Here is a 21,451-nt window from a genome sequence, read left to right as displayed (position 1 = left end):
CAAGTGATGCCAACATAGCATGCCCACAATGCTCAGCAGAATAACACAACTCGACAGAGCAGAACATAACAAGCAACCAAACGACAACAGCAAAATAAGCCCTGTTCCTCCCTCCTATCCACTCATACACCCACATATATACAGTATATAGTCATCCAATCCCAGGACAGGCTGTCTCTGGCTCCAGCCTCATTCATTTTCGTTCTTTTTATTTTCCCACTCATTGACTTTATCACTTGTTAAAGACAGGTCTAATCCAAGTGGAGGAATTAAAGGGATCTCAGGGTGCATACACATTAGAAGTAGCGTCCAGTTAGTCATGACCAATAAAAAGCCAGCCACACACCTTTTCCTCAACCTTTTTTCCCTGGAGAAACCCTTGAAATAATTTTCAGGTCTCTGGAAGCCCCTGCATAAAAATGATTATACCTACAGCTCACAGTACATTAGCATAACCAGTAAGTTGTGGATATAATAATCCAAAAGTAATTGTCAATGCTCTGTTGAGTAGTAAATGAATGTTTCGCTTACCTTTCTTGACATTAATATCTTTCTTTCCCTTTTATAAATTTTATAAACTCATCATCATCATCATCATCAGGTGCTGTGCCCAGTTTGAGCTTTGACTGCCATGGCCCACACACTCCTCTTTCGGGTCAAGTGGATCAATTCATTGGTATTCATTTCCAGTTCTCTGGCTGCTGTCTCCATCATCATTTGTCTTTGTCTTCCTCTTGCTTTCTTCCCTTCAATCTTTCCCATAATTACCGTGCATTCTAACTCCTCTTTCCTAATCACATGTCCAATGAAGTTACGTTGCCTTTTCATGATCTCATACATTATTTCTCTTTTTGTGTTGGCTCTGTTCATGACATCCTCGTTAGATATTCGTTTCATCCATGATATTCTTTGCATCCTCCTCAAAAACCACAACTCTGCTGCTACAATACGTTTCCTCACGTTACTAGATATCGTCCAACATTCTGAGCCATATAACATAACTGGATAAACGTAACATTTTAGTACTCTGAAGTGAGTTGTTATGCCTAGTTTAGTATTGGTCAGTATACTCTTCATTCTCGTAAAGGTGCCTTTTGCCATCCGTATTCTTCTTTTATAAACTCATAAAGCAAACGTAATAAATTTCTCATTCTGGGTCGAACTTGAGCAAAGCACACACGGATTTCACCTTCAGCTGAAATGAAGCAATTTCTATCCTTCTCGTGATGCTTGTTAAACAGGAAAAAGCTTGCTCACACATGTAAGAAGTTGAAAACTGCAGCAAAGTGTTCATTGCTTTCCTATGAATAACAGGGTACCCTTCTTTTACAGAAATCCAGAACTTGACTGGGGCAGGTCAGTAAATCTCATCTTGAGTGTGTGATCAGAATGCAGCTCACCAAGTTCTTCCACTTCTCCCAAAGTCAAGTTCTCAGGCTTAGCAGAAGATTCAGAGAAAGGATCCCTCACCCAGTCATACTTGCGTTGAAAGGAAGGAAAAATACTGTTCGATTTTGTTCTGCAGTTCTTCCTGGTGGTTTTCAATAAGTCTCAAGACTTTCTGATATCCTTCCTCACTCTCAAGCCCAACCAGCAGCAAAAACAAATCAAGATTTCCTTTTGCACATGATTTTTCAAAGATTCAGCTTCCTTTTAAATCCAAGAATCTTGTCACTTGAAGTCAAAACATTTTCTCCAGGGCCTTGCAGAGCCTCATTCAACTGGTTCATATGATGAAAAATGGTTGTGAAGTAGACTGGTTTCTGCAACCATTCTTCATCATCAAAGCACTCAGCAAAATCTCGCCTACTATTTTCTTGAAAGTACTCCTGTAATTCAAACTTCAGCTCAAGCACCCTGTTGAGAACTCTTCCCCTGCTAAACCACCAGGTTTCTGTATGTAGCAAGAGGTTGGAATGCTCTTTGTCCAGGTTTTCACACAGCTTTTTAAACATTCTCTAGTGAACTGGTCTTCAAGCTACTAAATAGCTTGCTTCCTGAAAGTTTTTACTGACTGTGATGTTGTTTTCAAAAGCTTTATTCTGTTTGTTTTGAGATTCCAGTAGTCGTTTAAAGTAATCAGCCTTTTACATGTCATTGGCTGTAATTTGTATTTTAAGCGTCCTTTCAATTTTGCCGGGGCCATTGCTACATTTGTAAGTTGTTTACCACAAACTAGGCACAATGGAATAGGACAACTTGGATCACCAGTCCATGTAAAACCCATTGATAAGTAGCTTTCATATAAAGACGGACATTTTTTGTGTGTCTGTAATTGCACTAGTGCAGTGAAATGACTCAGAAGATTCTAATTCACCATCATTAGCCTTATCAGAATTTTCCATAGGCCCAGGCCTAGAATCCTCCTCTTCTATCTCACACCTCCTCTTCAAAAATTGACAGAATGAAAATTTCCCTCCAATTTTCTATTACACTGGTAGTTTGTTCACTCCCAAAAGTCAGTCAACGATGTGTAAGGGGAAGTTGGGGGAGCTAATTGGAGAGGGAGAGGCTGACATCACAGCCCAAGTTGGGCGAGTCCATTCAATGCTCAGAAAACACACTTCACGCTCCTCAACAGCCTACCATCCTCCCCTCCGTGCAATACAGCACTCACCAATTATCAGCCTACCATCCTCCCCTCCGTGCAATACAGCACTCACCAATTATCAGGCTATCCTCTCCCCTCCGTGCAATACAGCACTCACCGATTATCAGGCTACCCTCCTCCCTTCCGTGCAATACAGCACTCACCAATTATCAGGCTATCCTCTCCCCTCCGTGCAATACAGCACTCACCAATTATCAGGCTACCCTCCTCCCCTCCGTGCAATACAGCACTCACCAATTATCAGGCTACCCTCCTCCCCTCCGTGCAATACAGCACTCACCAATTATCAGGCTACCCTCCTCCCCTCCGTGCAATACAGCACTCACCAATTATCAGGCTACCCTCCTCCCCTCCGTGCAATACAGCACTCACCAATTATCAGGCTACCCTCTCCCCTCCGTGCAATACAGCACTCACCAATTATCAGGCTACCCTCTCCCCTCCGTGCAATACAGCACTCACCGATTATCAGGCTACCCTCCTCCCCTCCGTGCAATACAGCACTCACCAATTATCAGGCTACCCTCCTCCCCTCCGTGCAATACAGCACTCACCAATTATCAACTATCAACTCACCCTATCTTGCATCAAAAACTGAGAATGGTCTCAAGCAAATACGTGTCTACTGCACACTGCCATATTGGGCTGAGAGACCTCTGGTGAGATTGCTAGCGGGCTGCTCGGTCACTGCCCATCATTATGAGCTCTAGCCTCGGACAAAGTTCATTTAAAAAGATGTTTATTTGGAAAGAATGGAAAAGCCTACAAAACGTGATGGATACCACCCAGTCCATCAAAAGAAAAGCCCTCCCCACCATTGACCACATCTACAAGGAGCACTGCCACAAGAAAGCAGCATCCATCATCATGGACCACACCTTCCGGGCCTTGCTCTCTTCTTAATGGTGTCATCGGGAAGAAGGTACAGGAGCCTTAGGTCCCACACCACCAGGTTCAGGAACAGTTATTAACCCACAATTATCAAGCTCCTGAAACAGTGTGAATAACCTCAACTCTGAACTGATTCCACAACTTATGAATTCACTTTCAAGGACTCATTTTCTCAATATTATTTATGTACATTTTTTCTGCATTTGCACTGTTTTTCTCCTTTTGCATATTGATTGTTCTTTGCTTGTGTATGGCTTTTCATTAATTCTATTGCATGTCTTTGTTCTACTGTGAATGCCTGCAAGAAAATGAATCACAGCGTAGTATATGGTGATATATACTACTTTGATAATAAATTTCCTTTGAACTTTGAACTTTGAACAAAGAGACTGTGGTCACCAAGGGGGTGAATGAGAAACTCACGAGGGAGCTGAGAATGCAAAGCCTGTCTCCTGAAAGAGACGGCTGAAGCAAATAGAGCAGAAGGTAAGGGAAAAGGAAGCTGAGGGTTATGCTTGCATAGATAGGGAAGGAATTGTGTTCATTTCTGGCTGGCTTATTACAGGAAGGATTTGGAAGCTTTAGAGAGGGTCACAAGGAGATTTACCAGGATTTATCTGGATCAGAGGGCATGGCTCATGAGGAGAGGATGAGCGAGCTTGGGCTTTTCTCTGTGCAGTGAAAGAGGAGGAGAGATGACTTGACAGGTGTGTGCAGACAATAAGAGGCATAGATAGAGTGGACAGCCAGAGACGTTTTCCCAGGTTGGAAACAACTAATACAAGGGGACATAATTTTAAGGTGTTTCGAGGATGTCAGAGGTAGGTTTTTCACACAGAGAGAGGTGAAGGCAGGGAATATGCTGCCAGGAGTGGTGGTAGAGGCAGATGCATTAGGGGTATTTAAGACAGATAAGCACTTTGATAATAGAAAAATGGTGGGTTATGTGGGAGGGGAGGATTAGATAGTCCCTGGAGTATGGGCAGCACGTTCTAGGTTTGAAGTTCTATGTGAAGCATAAGTACAAATTGGGTTGGCTGGGTCAGTTGTCCCATTTGAGCCCATTTCAGTGCAGTATCTCTAATATAAACATCAACCAATATTCCATCACTCTCAGTCCTCAATATACTCTTGAACTCAGCACCCTTCGGTCTTTGAGAAAGAGAATTCTGAAGACACGGGCATTCCCACACATTAACCAATGCCATCTGGCCCCTGCCTTAACCGGATTTAAGGTGGTACTAAAGTGGCCTTACTTACAGATACCTGCATCCATCACATCTCCTGGCAGAAGCTCCTCTTTCACCTGAGACATAAAATGTACAAAGGTAAAATAATTATTAAGAACAAGCCATTTAGTCCATAAGGGCCCACTCATCACCCTCTCATAGTCCATGCACATTTTCTCTCAGGAACCGCCTACATACGGTTTAATCCCCCTAACCCTCTTTGGAAAGTATCTGGAGGTACCTGGAAGAAACAGGGTAACTAGGTGAATGTGTGTGTGAGTTACCTGAGAAGGGAAACGCCATTGGGTTGTAAGGTATACAAGCAGAATATGAATTGTATATGACATCTGATATGATGCATATGAAGTGACCTGAAGTTACAAGCTTTTGTAGGGCCCATTATGCCAGCGCTTACTTTGTTTCCCCTCGCTATATCTCTCTCAGTATTCTCCTTATCAGTGACTCCATCCAGGAAACGAAACTAAGAGTTCAGACAGCTCCTGACATTTTTTTTCTGGGGCATTACACAATAAACAGGCGGAAAGAGTACTCACCTCTTCTGTACCTGCATGAGGGACCACGAGCCTGTCTGGGATAAGTCCCTGTTGTCCATTCACACATGCTTCCCACCAGCCGGCTTCTCCTGTGTCCTGTGAGTGAATCATAAGCTGATGCTCAGATGAGAATATGGAAGAATTATGGACCAGCTGTCACCAGTCAATGGATTGAATCGTGATGGCTGCTGTGAGCTGTTAATACTGAAGTCCCAGTCCAAAATGTCAGGATTTTAAACCATCCTTCCAGCACAGGTCTGTTTGCAGCTACTTCCAAAATTAAACTTAAAATTATAAAATCAAAACCATTTAATTTCACGTACATCTGCTCTCACTCCATCCTCCCACCACCCCACTAGGAATAGGGTTCCCCTGGTCCTCACCTACCACCCCACCAGCCTCCGGATCCAACATATTATTCTCCGTAACTTCCGCCACCTCCAACGGGATCCCACCACTAAGCACATCTTTCCCTCCCCCCCTCTCTCTGCATTCCGCAGGGATCGCTCCCTACACAACTCCCTTGTCCATTCGTCCCCCCCATCCCTCCCCACTGATCTCCCTCCTGGCACTTATCCGTGTAAGCGGAACAAGTGCTACACATGCCCTTACACTTCCTCCCTTACCACCATTCAGGGCCCCAAACAGTCCTTCCAGGTGAGGCATCACTTCACCTGTGAGTCGACTGGGGTGATATACTGCGTCCGGTGCTCCCGATGTGGCCTTTTATATATTGGTGAGACCCGACACAGACTGGGAGACCGCTTTGCTGAACATCTACGCTCTGTCCGCCAGAGAAAGCAGGATCTCCCAGTGGCCACACATTTTATTTCCACATCCCATTCCCATTCTGACATGTCTGTCCACGGCCTCCTCTACTGTGGAGATGAAGCCACACTCAGGTTGGAGGAACAACACCTTATATTCCATCTGGGTAGCCTCCAACCTGATGGCATGAACATCGACTTCTCTAACTTCCGCTAAGGCCCCACCTCCCCCTTGTACCCCATCTGTTACTCATTTTTATGCACACATTCTTTCTCTCACTCTCCTTTTTCTCCCTCTGTCCCTCTGAATATACCTCTTGCCCATCCTCTGGGTCACCCCCCCCCCCTTGTCTTTCTTCCCGGACCTCCTGTCCCATGATCCTCTCATATCCCCTTTTACCTATCACCTGTCCAGCTCTCGGCTCCATCCCTCCCCCTCCTGTCTTCTCCTATCATTTTGGATCTCCCCCTCCCCCTCCCACTTTCAAATCTCTTACTAACTCTTCCTTCAGTTAGTCCTGACGAAGGGGCTCGACCTGAAACGTCGACTGCACCTCTTCCTACAGATGCTGCTTGGCCTGCTGCGTTCACCAGCAACTTTGATGTATGTTGCTTTAATTTAGCTTTTGGTTACCCACCACCTGGTTCAGTGTCTAATGCTCTGTCCCTTTAAAGGTCTAGAGAAGGTTTCGATGTGTAGAATTTGCCATAGAACTCCAACCTGCTGTTGATACCACTGCTTGCAGTGGGTAACCTCACTTCACATCAATAAACTCCGGCTGGACACCATACACCCTAAGCTCCCACATCAGCAACAATGAGCCGTCTAGTTCCCCTGCTCCTCAGCAGAATGTTTACTGCATCTTATGTACCCTGAGGTCCAGGAGAAACCCTTGAAAGCTTTGGCAATGTACCTACCGTTGAATCTTCAGTGTCACCAGAATGCTTACATGTTGATGTCCTTACTTCATCCTCTACAAATTCAGCTTACCCAACATTCCTGCACTCACACCTAAACGTTCCCTACGTCGGGCCCCTTTATCTTTTTGCTGGCCAACTTTATTTTCCAGTCTCCAGACAGATTTCAGAACTTCTCTTTATCTACAAATTCCTCCATTGCTATTATTGTATCTTCCACCTCATCCAGTCTAAAGCATTCGTTGTCTGGGTTGTTTCATAACTCTACTCCCTTACTGTTTCTACGTTTATCACCACAAACTATCAGCAATTTGCTTCCATACTCCCAAACCCCAGCCTTTCCTATGAAACTGCATTTCAAAACCTTCTCTGATTCAATTTTTCACTATGCTTATCCACTGAGATTGGGCACTCTATCCCAATTCTGAAGAAGAGTCTTTAACTCCAACTGCAAATTGCTTCTCCCTCCACAGTTGCTGTCTGACCTGCTGAGTGTTTCCACTATTTTCTGTTTTTGTTCTAATCCACTGAACCAAAGTTGATAAGTGAAAATGGTGAGCTGTTTGAAATTCCTGGGTGTCAACATCTCTGAAGATCTACCCTGGGCCTAACATATTGATACAATAACTAAGAAGGCACAATAGCAGTTATATTTCATTGGAAGTTTGAGGAGATTTGGTTTGTCACTGAAGATTCCAGCAAATTCCTACAGATGTACCGTGCAGAGCATTCTAACTGGCTGCATCACCGTCTGGTATGGAGGGGTCACAGCACAGAATGGGAGAAAGCTGCAGAAAGTCGTAAACTCAGCCAGCTCCATCATGGGCACCAGCCTCCCCACCTTTGAAGATATACTCAAGTGGCAATGCCTCAGAAAGGCAGCATCCATCATTAAGGCCCTCACCAGCTAGAACATGTCCCCTCTCATTGCTGCTATTACGGAGGAGGTACAGCAGATCAACATTTTAGGAACAAATTCTTCCCCTCCACCATTAGATTTCTGAATGGCCCATGAACCCATGAATGCCACCTCACTTGCTGGCTCTATTTTAACACCACTTATTTACTTTTTTATGTTTCTTATATAACTTATGATATTTTTATGTATTGCCACAAAACAAGAAATTTCACCACGTCCGGTGTATCAGTGATGATCAAACTGATTCTGATTCTGCTTGGTTTAATCTCCAAACAACTGTGTGTCTTTACCTTATTAAAAACTATCAGTTAGAGCATGGGTTCCAGACCCAGGGTCCATGGACCCCTTGCCTAATGGTTTTGGTATATGGCATAAAAAAGTTTGGGAACACCGAAGTTAGAGCACGTGTGATTCTGATTGACTTCATGAGTTCTACCCTTAACAAGGTGATTACCATCAAGTGCAAGTCTTTTATGATGGGCCTCTCATGGACCAATAGCAGTGTCTTCACCTCTCCAGCAGTCCTACAAAGTTTAACAGTTATATTGCACCATATTCAACTTGAAGCCAAGTTCCCTCCCGTCAAGGTTTGTCTCCAAAAGTTAGAAAATGGTTGTAAGGAGTAGCTGATTTCAGATGTGCATTTTCCTTTTGTTATGAGATTATTTGTAATGGACCTACTCAAAGGTTTTTGTGACGGAGAGAGAGATTACCTTCTCTAACACTAGGATGACATCTCCTTCGTGTAGACTCAGTTCATCCTCAGTTCCTGCAACGTAGTCAGATGCTGCCTTGTAGTACTCCTTTGCTGAAAGGAATGATAAACCATTAAAGCATAGTTTCCTCGTGCTGGTCAGCGCTCGAAAGGTGCATTTGCCTGATCCTTGACACAGATCTCTCGTTGTTTGGTGATCTGGGCACAGGGCACGGAGTGGAATACCAGGAGGAGTGGGTGAAAGTTAGCTAGCATGTTAGGCTGGCTGTAGGATCGGTGATAATGAAAGTGGGGCAGTGGTTGAGAGGTACAATGGATGGTCAGGGGCCAGTTTATCTGATTGGCAGTTCCGTGCGTGCAGGGTGGATCAGGGGCTTGTGATTGGCAGAAGGGGGTCAATGGGCAGCTGCTTTAAAGGAGAGTCAGATTCCTAAGGTTCCCTGGGGCATAACACACTTCTATGTAAAGCCACTGTGGCTTTGGTAAGAGCAGCTCATTGACTGTGTGAACTGTTGCAAATCCTGGGCTGGAAGTTATGAGACCATTATGAGAATGAAGATTATAAATTGTGAACAATTCATTAATATTTAATGTTTAATTTTTCACAGGATGAAACAAGTTAACCTCCAGGTTGAGTCAGTAGTGAAGAAGGCGAATGCAATGCTGGCATTCATTTCTAGAGGAATAGAGTATAGGAGCAGGGATGTGAGGTTGAGGCTCTATAAGGCGCTGGTAAGACCTCACTTGGAGTACTGTGGGCAGTTTTGGTCTCCTTATTTAAGAAAGGATGTGCTGACGTTGGAGAGGGTACAGAGAAGATTCACTAGAATGATTCCGGGAATGAGAGGGTTAACATATGAGGAACGTTTGTCCGCTCTTGGACTGTATTCCTTGGAGTTTAGAAGAATGAGGGGAGACCTCATAGAAACATTTCGAATGTTAAAAGGCATGGACAGAGTGGATGTGGCAAAGTTGTTTCCCATGATGGGGGACTCTAGTACGAGAGGGCATGACTTAAGGATTGAAGGGCGCCCTTTCAAAACAGAATTGCGAAGGAATTTTTTTAGTCAGAGGATGGTGAAACTATGGAATTTGTTGGCACGGGCAGCAGTGGAGGCCGTCATTGGGTGTATTTAAGGCAGAGATTGATAGGTATCTGAGTAGCCAGGGCATCAAAGGTTATGGTGAGAAGGCGGGGGAGTGGGACTAAATAGGAGAAAATGGATCAGCTCATGATAAAATGGCAGAGCAGACTCGATGGGCCGAATGGCCTACTTCTGCTCCTTTGTCTTATGGTCTTATGGTCATAGCACAACAGAATCCCATGTCTAAGCAAGTAACCATTAATACATCTAAAGCTACTACTTATTTGGTAAGCAGTGGGTCCTATACATTGGTCCTTTGTTAAATTGGTATTAGCAGGCCATACATATGACCTCACAGCTGGAGAATTAAGTATATAAAGTGCTGTGTGCAGTGTGTTAATGAAGACAAAGGGTATAGTGCTATACACACACAGGATTAGATAAAGGGTCTCAGCCAGAAGGTTTGACTGTTTAGTCCCCTCCATAAATGCTGCCTGACCTTCTGAGTTCCTCCAGCATTTTGTGAGTGTTGCTCAAGATTTTCAGCATCTGCAGAATCTTCTATTTTTTTGACAGTGCTGTATACAGTTGTTAGTGTAGACACAGGGTATGTTGTATATTTAATATTTTGGTAATATTTGAGTAATATTGCAAATATATTGTTTAATTAAGCATTCTTTGTTTGTTTAAATAATTCTTTACAGATACTGTATATGTAAGAAGTACCTGAATTGTATATGGCATTATTCCACCATGTCATGCGATTCACTAAAGAAAAGGAAAGTAAAAATAAAGTAGACACATTTTATCCCCAAGCTCCCATGATTTTCTTTCATGTTTTGGAGTTACAAACCATAACAGTGGTGATGAATAAGTTTTAAAACAAACCCAAGATGACTACCTACCTGTTGAATGCGGCAAGATGTTCGACTTTTAAAAAAAGCGCTTTTTTCAGAAGGAAAAGAAGACAGTTAAGTTAAAATAAAAAGGCAGAAAATGGTCAGAATTCATGGGTACATAACTAGTGAGTCACAGGTAATAATAATCATAAATTTTAAAAAGGTATATTGGAAAGATAGATGTGTTTGATTGCACAAAAGATAATTGGGGGAAGTATACTGAATAGGGAGGGAACGTCGAGGTATACTGAATGGATTGAGCAGTATTTTAAAGCAAATGGAATAGCCAATGAGAACCATATGCTCATTCTACTTAGTGTTATAGGTGGAAAAATATGCAGCTTGCTTAGAAGTTTGACTGCTCCAACCAAAGTGCCAAAATGTGCTTTGCTGATATCATTGAAGTAATATAGGAACATTTAGAACCAAAACCATTGTTGGTTGCAAAGCACTTTAGGTTTCATAAGTGGAGTTAAAAGGAAGGGAGGTCCGTTTCAGCTTATGCAGCTGAATTGAAAAAATTGTGTGACCATTGTCAGTTCAGTTATGGGCTCAATGATGCACTGAGATATCATTTAGGTTGTGGAATCTTACGAGAAAGCATTCAAAAATGACTCCTAACTGAAGCACAAATTGCATTGAAAAGAGCAGTTGAAACAGCTGTATCAATGGAAACTGCAGCTAGAGACACAACTGAGTTGCAGTTGGCAATGAAAGTGAGTGTGAACAAAATTGCAACATATAAACAACACCTGCTGGCCAAACAAAATTTGTTCCCCTTGTGGCAGTGGCTCACATACACTAGACCAAGGCAAGTTTAAGGGTGAAACTTGCAGAAAATACAATAAAGTAGGACACATACAAAGAGCATGTCAGGCAGACAAACATAAATAGACTGTACAGGGAAAAGAAAAAGATAAAAAGTGAACACAGTTTCAAAAAAGAGCACTAGTCTGCATGATATTGAACAATCTGATAATGATGAGAGTGGAACTGGACTGGGTAGCCTTGAGATTTAAAATGTGAAAACTAACAATAGGCAAGCAATATGGCTTACACCAGAGTAAATGGCAAATTAATTAAAATGGAATTGGACACTAGCTCGGTTGTTTCAGTCATTCCACAAAATGAGTTTGAACGGCATTTCAAATATGCTGAACTGAAGCCTACAGATATCCAACTAAGAACTTACACTGGAGAAAAGATCGCTTCTGTGGGAATGACATTTGTAACAGTGAAATACAACAACCAGCAAGTCACATTTGGTTTTTATGTGCTAAAAACAGGAGCGTAATCATTGTTGAATTGTGATTGACTGTGGCAACTGCAGTTTGACTGGCGATCCATCCAGCATGCTACATCCACTGCAATAGAGCCAACTGAAAGTGAACTAAGAAAGGTACTGAATGATGCCACAGTAACATTCAAGGATGGCATTGGAAAACTCAAACATATTAACGGTAAAATAGTATTACATGAAATTGCCACACCAATGTTTTACAAAGCCCATTCGATTCCTTACACCAGCTGTGATAAAGTAGCCAGTGAGCTAGATCTCTTGTAGGCTGAAGGAATTCTTTCCAACATTGAGTGAAGCCCACAGGCAATGCCCGTGGTGCCAGTAGCCAAGAAGAATGGGTCCGTCAGGATTTGTGGTGATCATAAGGTCACCACAATCCCAGTACTGAAAGTTGGTCAATACCTTCTGCTTGGGATAGAGGATATCTTTACAAACCTTGCTGGAGGGTAATACTTCAGCAAAGAGAACTTAACTGAGGCATACCTATAGATGGAGCTGGAGGAAGAGTCAAAAGTGTTTCTCACCACAAACACTCAGAAAGGACTTTACTGCTATAGTAGTCTTATTTTTGGAGTAGCATCTGCACCTGCACTCTGGCAGAAAACTATGGACCAGGTGCTGCAAGGTTGCCCAGGCACTCAGTGTTACCTGGATGACATCATTATTCAGGTAAGGATGACAAGAAGATCTCCAAAAACTCAAGAGAGTGTTAAAAACATTAGAAGATTATGGGCTCAGCGCACAATGCAGCAAATGTGAATTCTTGTACCCAAGCAACACACATCAAAGTTGCTGGTGAATGCAGCAGGCCAGGCAGCATCTCTAGGAAGAGGTACAGTCGACGTTTCAGGCCGAGACCCTTCGTCAGGCCTTCAGTTAGTCCTGACGAAGGGTCTCGGCCTGAAACGTCGACTGTACCTCCTCCTAGAGATGCTGCCTGGCCTGCTGCGTTCACCAGCAACTTTGATGTGTGTTGCTTGAATTTCCAGCATCGGCAGAATTCCTGTTGTTCTTGTACCCAAGCATCACTTACTGTGGTCACACCATTGATGCACAAGAATTACACGAGTGTGCTGAGAAAATTCAAGCAGTGGTGGATGCCCCAAGGCCAAAGGACTTGTCACAGTTGTGGTCCTTTTCAGGATTTGTCAATTACTACAAACCTGGCTACTGTGCTTCACTGCTTGAACATATTACCATAGATCAGGACGAAATGGTAATGGACAAAGCAGTGTGAGGTAGCTTCCCAAAAGGTAAAGGAAATGATGATGTCAGGCACTGTACTCACACATTATGATCCACATCATCCAGCGAAGCTTATCTGTGACACCTCGCCTTATCATATAGGCGCAGTCATGTCACATGTTATTCGTGAAGGAAATGAACATCCCATAGCCTTTGTATCATGTTCCCTCACCACCGTAGCAAACTATTACAAACATATTGATAAAAAGGCCTTGATTCTGATTTGGGGTGTAAAATGATTCAACCAGTACTTGTGTGGGAGAGACTTTACCCCCATTACTGATCATCAACCACTAGTGCCCATTTTCAATCCACAGAAGGGTGTTCCACTGACAGCAGCAGCAGGAATGCAGAAGTGGGCACTGTTTCTTGGAGGACACAATTACAAGGTCGAATTCAAGAGGACAACTAATCATGGGAATGCTGATGGGTTGTCCCGTTCACGCTTAGAAAAGGAAATACCTGAAAAATTTACAAAAGGAGTCACTCATCTTAACGTATTCTCCCTAGTGCCATTGAAAGTCTCCCTATTACAGCAGAGATGGCCCAAAGGGAAACCAGAAAAGACCTCACACTGCCTCAGGTCTGAGTGGCAACACAAAATGGTTGGAATGTGCAGCTGTAATCCCAGTCTCAGAATTTTTGCCAGCACCGGGGTGAACTTGCGCCTGATGGGGGTTGACTCCTGTGGGGTTGAGAGCCGTACTATCCAAGCTGAGAGCTGAGGTGTTGGAGGAGTTGCGTGCGAGCCATCTGGGCTTGGTCAACTGAATGCATCTTCAGAAGCTTTGTCTGGTGGCCTGGGGTGGATCAGCTGATCGAGCCGCTTGCCACGCACTTTTCGGGATGCCAACACATCCAGAAGATGCCAAGAGCAGTGCCTCTCCCTCTCCAGGAATGGCCTGCATTGCCTGGCAGAGGATCCATGTGGATTTTGCCAGACGATTCATGGGCACAAATATCTTGATAGTGGTAGATACAGCTACAAAGTGGCCAGAGGTGTTCCCAGTAGCCTCCATTACCGCCTCGCACACTGTTGATGTGTTCAGAAGCCTCTTCTCAAGGACTGGCATTCAGCACAGCCAGCCTGATACAATGCACCACAGTTTGCTACGGAATAGTTTCAGTCATCTGCTCTGTACTGCCCAGCTACAAATGCCTTGGCAGAAAGGTTTATTCAGAGTCCAAAGAATGCACTGCAAGCAATGTCAGCAGAATGCGCTTCACTGACACTGAGCCAAAAGTACGCCAACTTCCTTCTTGTATAACACAATGCAGAACACCCCACAACCGACAACTCATCAGCTACACTGTTCTAGGTCGGCCCTTGAGTTCACGCTTGGATCTCCTCAAACCCATTCTCAGAAAGAGTATGCAGCAGGACCAACAGCTGAGACAAATTGAAGGCTCCTCAAAGAAGAAGATTCGATGTTTCCCTCCTGGACAAACGGTCCCGGTGAGGGATAACAGAAGTAATCAAAATTGGGTACTTGGCAAGACTAGGGACAGAACTGGACCACGCTCCTGCACAGTGGGGATTACGTCTGCTGTCATCGGGAGACGACACGCTGTTCAGTTGAAAAGAGTGGAGTCAATTGTTGGAGAGGAAAGATGTCCAGAGCCTCTTCCTGCAGTCCCAGAACCACCACAGAGGATGACCCAGAACCGGAGACTGTTTCACAGTCACAAGTCTCACCTGCAAAGAAGAGGGATCCCCCAGGACAGGAAAGAAGTTAGCCCACAAGAGTAAGAAATCCTCCACAGCAATTAATCATTAAAACCTGAATGAGACAATTTAAAATTTACTATGCAGCAGATGTCCGCCTGCATTATATAGTCTACAGTCTATATAGTTGAGACGTACTCTATATTAAGTTGGAGCTTATAGTGAAGCAGGGAGGAATGATGTAATATTTGAGTAATATTGTTTGAGTAAGCAATCTTTGTTTGTTTCAATAATTCATTACAGGTTATATGTAACAGTATGTGAACTGTGTACAACATTACCGCACCACGTCATAACCCTGCGCCTCACTAAAGAGAAAGAAAGAAAAAGCAAAGTAGACAGATTTTATCCCCAGACCCCCATCTTCTTCTTTCGACTTATTTTACGTTTTGGAGTTACTGAAATCTGTGTTGGGGCAGACACAGGACACAGAGTGTTGGTACAGACACTGACACAAGGCTGCGTTCAGCGTGTGGGTGAAGACACGGGACACGGGGCTGTCAAATTACAAACAAGAGAAGATCTGCAGATGCTGGAAATCCGAGCAACACACACAAAATGCTGGAGGAACTCAGCAGGCCAGGCAGCATCTATGGAAAAAGAATACATTCAATACTTGGGCCAAAACCCTTCGGCAGGGCTGGAGAAAAAAAGCTGAGGAGCAGATTTTAAAAGTGGGGGAGAGGGGAGAGAGAACCGCCAGGTGATGGGTGAAATCTGGAAGGGGAGGGGTGAAGTAAAGAGCTGGGAAGTTGATTGATGAGGTAAGGTGAGAGAGGGAAAAGGGTTTAGGAAATGGAGAAGGGAAGTGGGGATGGGAGGCATTAGCGGAAGTTTGAGAAGTCGATGTTCATGCCATCAGGTTGGAGGCTGCCCAGACGGAATATAAGGTGCTGTTTCTCCAACCTAAGTGTGGCCTCATCATGACAGTGGAGGAGGCCATGGATGGACATATCGGAATGGGAATGGAAATGGGAAGTGGAATTAAAATGGGAGATCCCACTTATTCTGGCACATGGAGCGTAGATGCTCAGCGAAGCAGTCTTCCAATCTACATTGATTCTTACCGATGTACAGGAGGCCACACCAGAAGCACCGAACACAATAAATGACCCCAACAGACTCACAGGTGAAGTGTCGCCTCACCTGGAAGGACTGTTTAAGTCCCTGGATAGTGGTGAGGGAAGAGATAGCACTTGTTCTGCTTGCAAGGATAAGTACCAGGAAGGAAATCAATGGGGAGGGACGACTGGACAAGGGAGTCACGTATGGAGTGATCCCTTTGGAAAGCAGAAAGTGGGATGGGTGGGGTGAAGGTGTGCTTGGTGGTGGGATCCCATTGGAGGTGGTGGAAGTTTTGGAGGATTATGTGCTGGACGCAGAGGCTGGTGGGGTGGTAGGTGAGGACAAGAGGAACATAGGGCTGTGTACAGTGTGAGGGCGTAGAGACAGGACACTGGGCTGTGTTCAGTGTGATGGTATAGACATAGGACAGGGCTGTGTTCACTGTGAGGGTGTAGACACAGGACACAGGGCTGTGTTCAGTGTGAGGGTGTAGACACAGGACACAGGGCTGTGTTCAGTGTGAGGGTGTAGACACAGGATGCAGGGCTGTGTTCAGTGAGAGGGCGTAGACACAGGACACAGGGCTGTGTTCACTGTGAGGGTGTAGACACAGGACGGGACTGTGTTCAGTGAGAGGGTGTAGACACAGGACACAGAGCTGTGTTCAGTGAGAGGGTGTAGACACAGGACGCAGAGCCGTGTTCAGTATGAGGGTGTAGACCCAGGACACAGGGCTGTGTTCAGTATGAGGGTGCAGACACAGGACACAGGGCTGTGTTCAGTATGAGGGTGCAGACACAGGACATTGGGGTGTGTTCACTGTGAGGGTGTAGACACAGGACACAGGGCTGTGTTCACTGTGAGGGTTTAGACACAGGACACAGAGCTGTGTTCAGTATGAGGGTGCAGACACAGGACATTGGGGTGTGTTCACTGTGAGGGTGTAGACACAGGACACAGGGCTGTGTTCAGTGTGAGGGTGTAGACACAGGACACAGGGCTGTGTTCAGTATGAGGGTGCAGACACAGGACATTGGGGTGTGTTCACTGTGAGGGTGTAGACACAGGACACAGGGCTGTGTTCAGTGTGAGGGTGTAGACACAGGACACAGGGCTGTGTTCAGTCTGAGGGTGTAGACACAGGACACAGGGCTGTATTCAGTATGAGGGTGCAGACACAGGACACAGGGCTGTGTTCAGTGTGAGGGTGTAGACACAGGACACAGGGCTGTGATCAGTATGAGGGTGTAAACACAGGACGCAGGGCTGTGTTCCCTGTGAGGGTGTAGACACAGGACACAGGGCTGTGTTCAGTGTGAGGGTGTAGACACAGGACACAGGGCTGTGTTCACTGTGAGGGTGTAGACACAGGACACAGGGCTGTGTTCCCTGTGAGGGTGTAGACACAGGACACAGGGCTGTGTTCAGTGTGAGGGTGTAGACACAGGACGGGACTGTGTTCAGTGTGAGGGTGTAGACACAGGACACAGGGCTGTGTTCACTGTGAGGGTGTAGACACAGGACACAGGGCTGTGTTCAGTGTGAGGGTGTAGACACAGGACGGGACTGTGTTCAGTGTGAGGGTGTAGACACAGGACACAGGGCTGTGTTCAGTGTGAGGGTGTAGACACAGGACACAGGGCTGTGTTCACTGTGAGGGTGTAGACACAGGACACAGGGCTGGGTTCAGTATGAGGGTGTAGACACAGGACTGTGTTCAGTGTGTGGGTGTAGACACAGGGCACAGGGCTGTGTTCAGAGTGAGAGTGTAGACACAGGACACATGACAGGGCTGTGTTCAGTGTGAGGGTGTAAACACAGGACGCAGGGCTGTGTTCAGTGAGAGGGCGTAGACACAGGACACAGGGCTGTGTTCAGTGTGAGGGTGTAGACACAGGACTGTGTTCGGTGTGTGGCTGTTGACACAGGACACAGGACTGTGTTCAGTGTGAGGGTGTAGACACAGGACACAGGGCTGTGTTCAGTGTGAGGGTGCAGACACAGGACAGGACTGTGTTCAGTGTGAGGGTATAGACACAAGACACTGGGCTGTGTTCAGTGTGAGGGTGTAAACACAGGACGCAGGGCTGTGTTCAGTGAGAGGGCGTAGACACAGGACACAGGGCTGTGTTCAGTATGAGGGTGTAGGGACAGGACACAGGACTGTGTTCAGTGTGTGGGTGTAGACACAGGACACAGGGCTGTGTTCAGTGTGAGGGTGTAGACACAGGACGCTGGGTTGCGTTCAGTATGAGGGTGTAGACACAGGACGCTGGGTTGCGTTCAGTATGAGGGTGTAGACACAGGACACTGGGTTGCGTTCAGTATGAGGGTGTAGACACAGGACGCTGGGTTGCGTTCAGTATGAGGGTGTAGACACAGGACACTGGGTTGCATTCAGTATGAGGGTGTAAACACAGGACGCAGGGCTGTGTTCAGTGAGAGGGCGTAGACACAGGACACAGGGCTGTGTTCAGTATGAGGGTGTAGGGACAGGACACAGGACTGTGTTCAGTGTGTGGGTGTAGACACAGGACACAGGGCTGTGTTCAGTGTGAGGGTGTAGACACAGGACAGGACTGTGTTCAGTGTGAGGGTGTAGACACAGGACACTGGGTTGCGTTCAGTATGAGGGTGTAGACACAGGACGCTGGGTTGCGTTCAGTATGAGGGTGTAGACACAGTACGGGACTGTGTTCAGTGTGAGAGTGTAGATACAGCATATAGTGCTGAGCACTGAAGTGAATACAAGTTAAAGTTTCCACATATTGACCCATGTACTCTGATCTCAGGCAGTTAGTTCTGATGTAACTGTCTCAAATAAGTGATTTGTATTAAGATGTCCTTACTTACAGATTTCTGCAACCATCGTGTCTCCTGGTGATAGTTCCTTTTGCTCCTGTGATATTAAATGCACAAAGACTGAATAACTGATAAGTTCAGTCCTTTTGGGTCCATGAAACCCTCTCACCACTCTCTCATAGTCTCTCTCAGGTATTGTCCACATGCATTTAACCCCCTTGGAAAACTTCTACTAGGGTGACAGGAATTATTATCCCAGAAACCATAGAAAGAAACCATAGAAAAACTACAGCACAGAAGCAGGCCTTTTGGCCCTTCTTGGCTGTGCCGAACCACTTTCTGCCTAGTCTCACTGACCTGCACACGGACCATATCCCTCCATACACCTCCCATCCATGTATCTGTCCAATTTATTCTTAAATGTTAAAAAAGAACCCGCAATTACCACCTCGTCTGGCAGCTCATTCCATACTCCCACCACTCTCTGTGTGAAGAAGCCCCCACTAATATTCCCTTTAAACTTTTCCCCCCTCACCCTTAACCCATGTCCTCTGGTTTTTTTCTCCCCTTGCCTCAGTGGAAAAAGCCTGTTTGCATTCACTCTATCTATACCCATCATAATTTTATATACCTCTATCAAATCTCCCCTCATTCTTCTACGCTCCAGGGAATAAAGTCCTAACCTATTCAACCTTTCTCTGTAATTGAGTTTCTCAAGGCCCAGCAACATCCTCGTAAACCTTCTCTGCACTCTTTCAACCTTATTTATATCCTTCCTGTAATTTGGTGACCAAAACTGAACGCAATACTCCAGATTCGGCCTCACCAATGCCTTATACAACCTCATCATAACATTCCAGCTCTTATACTCAATACTTTGATTAATAAAGGCCAATGTACCAGAAGCTCTCTTTGCGACCCTATCTACCTGTGACGCTACTTTTAGGGAATTTTGTATCTGTATTCCCAGATCCCTCTGTTCCACTGCACTCCTCAGTGCCTTACCATTAACCTTGTATGTTCTACCTTGGTTTGTCCTTCCAACGTGCAATACCTCACACTTGTCTGTATTAAACTCCATCTGCCATTTTTCAGCCCATTTTTCCAGCTGGTCCAGGTCCCTCTGCAGACTCTGAAAACCTTCCTCACTGTCCACTACACCTCCAATCTTTGTATCATCAGCAAATTTGCTGATCCAATTTACCACATTATCATCCAGATCATTTATATAGATGACAAATAACAATGGACCCAGCACTGATCCCTGTGGCACACCACTAGTCACACCACCTGTCCCACATGTCCACCACCCAGCCCTGGTTCTCTGATCTCCAGACACAGCGTCTGTCACCTCAGAGGACTTGAACATCCAAGTGTTTTTCATTCAGCTTGATGGTCTTCATTTTAATTTACCACCCCCCTACTCGCACTGGGAACAGGTGCTGCAAGGTTAGTTTGTGTCGTTTATCAGACTGCAGGCTTGAGGAAGGGGAAACATAATTTTACCCAAAATGTCCAGGAGTTAATTTGCAGATCAGGCAGCATCTGTGGAGGACAGAGTTTCAGTTAGGACCCTCATGGTGCCACTGAAGGTGTAGAAGGAATATTACTGATATTTTGCAGGGAGAGAGGAAGGGTGGGGACAGAGGCAGATAGATGATAGGTGAAACTGAGTGAGGTGAGGGATATTTGGCAGATGGAGCCAGAGAAGTTGGCGGGGGTGCAGTTGAGCTTAGAGAGAGAGTCGGAGGGGTGGTGATGGGCAACTAGAACCACTAGTGGAGATAGGAAATGTCAGTCAAGGGACTGGGAAAGGATTATGGGGCAGGTTGAGGTATGTGAAATTGGTAAACACAACATTCATACCATTGGGCGTAGGCTTCCTCATTGGAATATGACATGTTGTTGTTCTAGTTTGTGTTTTGTCTTACCCTTGTCGAGGAGAAGGCCATGGACTGACAGATCGATGTCAGAATGGGAAGGGGGGGGTTGAACTGATGTGCACATGGTCACCATAGACAATAAGGCATTGGAACAGAATTAGACTATTCGGCCCATCAAGTCTTCCCTGTCTTTCCAGCATGGCTGATTTGTTCTTCTCTCAACCCATTCTCCTGCCTTCTCCCCTTAACCTTTGACACCCTCACTAATCAAGAATTTATCAACCTCCCCTTTAAATATACCCAATGGCGGCCTCCAAAGCCATCTGTGGTAACAAATTCCACAGATTCGCCACCTCCAGATAAAGAAAATCCTCCTCATCTCTGTTCTAAATAGACGTCCATGCATTCTAAGGCTGTGTCCTCTAGTCCTGGACTCACCCACAACAGGAAACATCCTCTCCACATCCACTCTACCTAGTAAACACAAAGTAATCTGCAGATGCTGCATGTTGTGAGTGTCCCTGTACCTAGGCCTTTCAATATTTGATAGGTTTCAATGCGATCACCCCCTCCCCCTACACTCTTCTAACCTCTAGCGCAGAGTACAGGCCCTGAGCCAGAAAATGTTCCTCAGCTGTTAACCCTTTCATTACTGGGATCATTCTCATGGACCTCCTCTGGACACTCTTCAATGCCAGCACATCTTCTCTTGGATAAGGTGTCCAAAACTACTCACAATACACCAAGTGTGGTCTGGCCAATGCCTTATATAGCCTCAGTGTCACAAGCTTGCTTTTATGTCCTCGTCTTCACAAAATGAATGCTAACATTGCACTTGCCTT

General features: G+C 45.3%; 1 protein-coding gene across 3 annotated transcripts in view; it reads right to left on the bottom strand.

Moving 5' to 3' along the window:
• Positions 1 to 21,451, bottom strand: part of sh3d21 (SH3 domain containing 21) — a 171,319-nt gene that overhangs the window by 63,933 nt on the left and 85,935 nt on the right. For 2 of the 3 annotated variants that reach the window (XM_063033584.1, XM_063033585.1), the window contains exons 10-14: positions 18,778 to 18,823; positions 10,416 to 10,457; positions 8,603 to 8,697; positions 5,286 to 5,381; positions 4,763 to 4,808 (exon numbers count right to left, since the gene is read on the bottom strand). In XM_063033584.1, the coding sequence (XP_062889654.1) occupies positions 4,763 to 4,808; positions 5,286 to 5,381; positions 8,603 to 8,697; positions 10,416 to 10,457; positions 18,778 to 18,823 (325 nt within the window). The remainder of the gene's footprint in view (positions 1 to 4,762; positions 4,809 to 5,285; positions 5,382 to 8,602; positions 8,698 to 10,415; positions 10,458 to 18,777; positions 18,824 to 21,451) is intronic. The other variant, XM_063033586.1, reaches the window with a different exon arrangement.

Source organism: Mobula hypostoma, chromosome 26 (genome assembly GCF_963921235.1).
Source record: "Mobula hypostoma chromosome 26, sMobHyp1.1, whole genome shotgun sequence".
Taxonomy (NCBI): Eukaryota; Metazoa; Chordata; class Chondrichthyes; order Myliobatiformes; family Myliobatidae; genus Mobula; species Mobula hypostoma.
The sequence above is the reverse complement of the archived record's forward strand: the minus strand, read 5'-3'. Positions and strand labels throughout refer to the sequence as shown.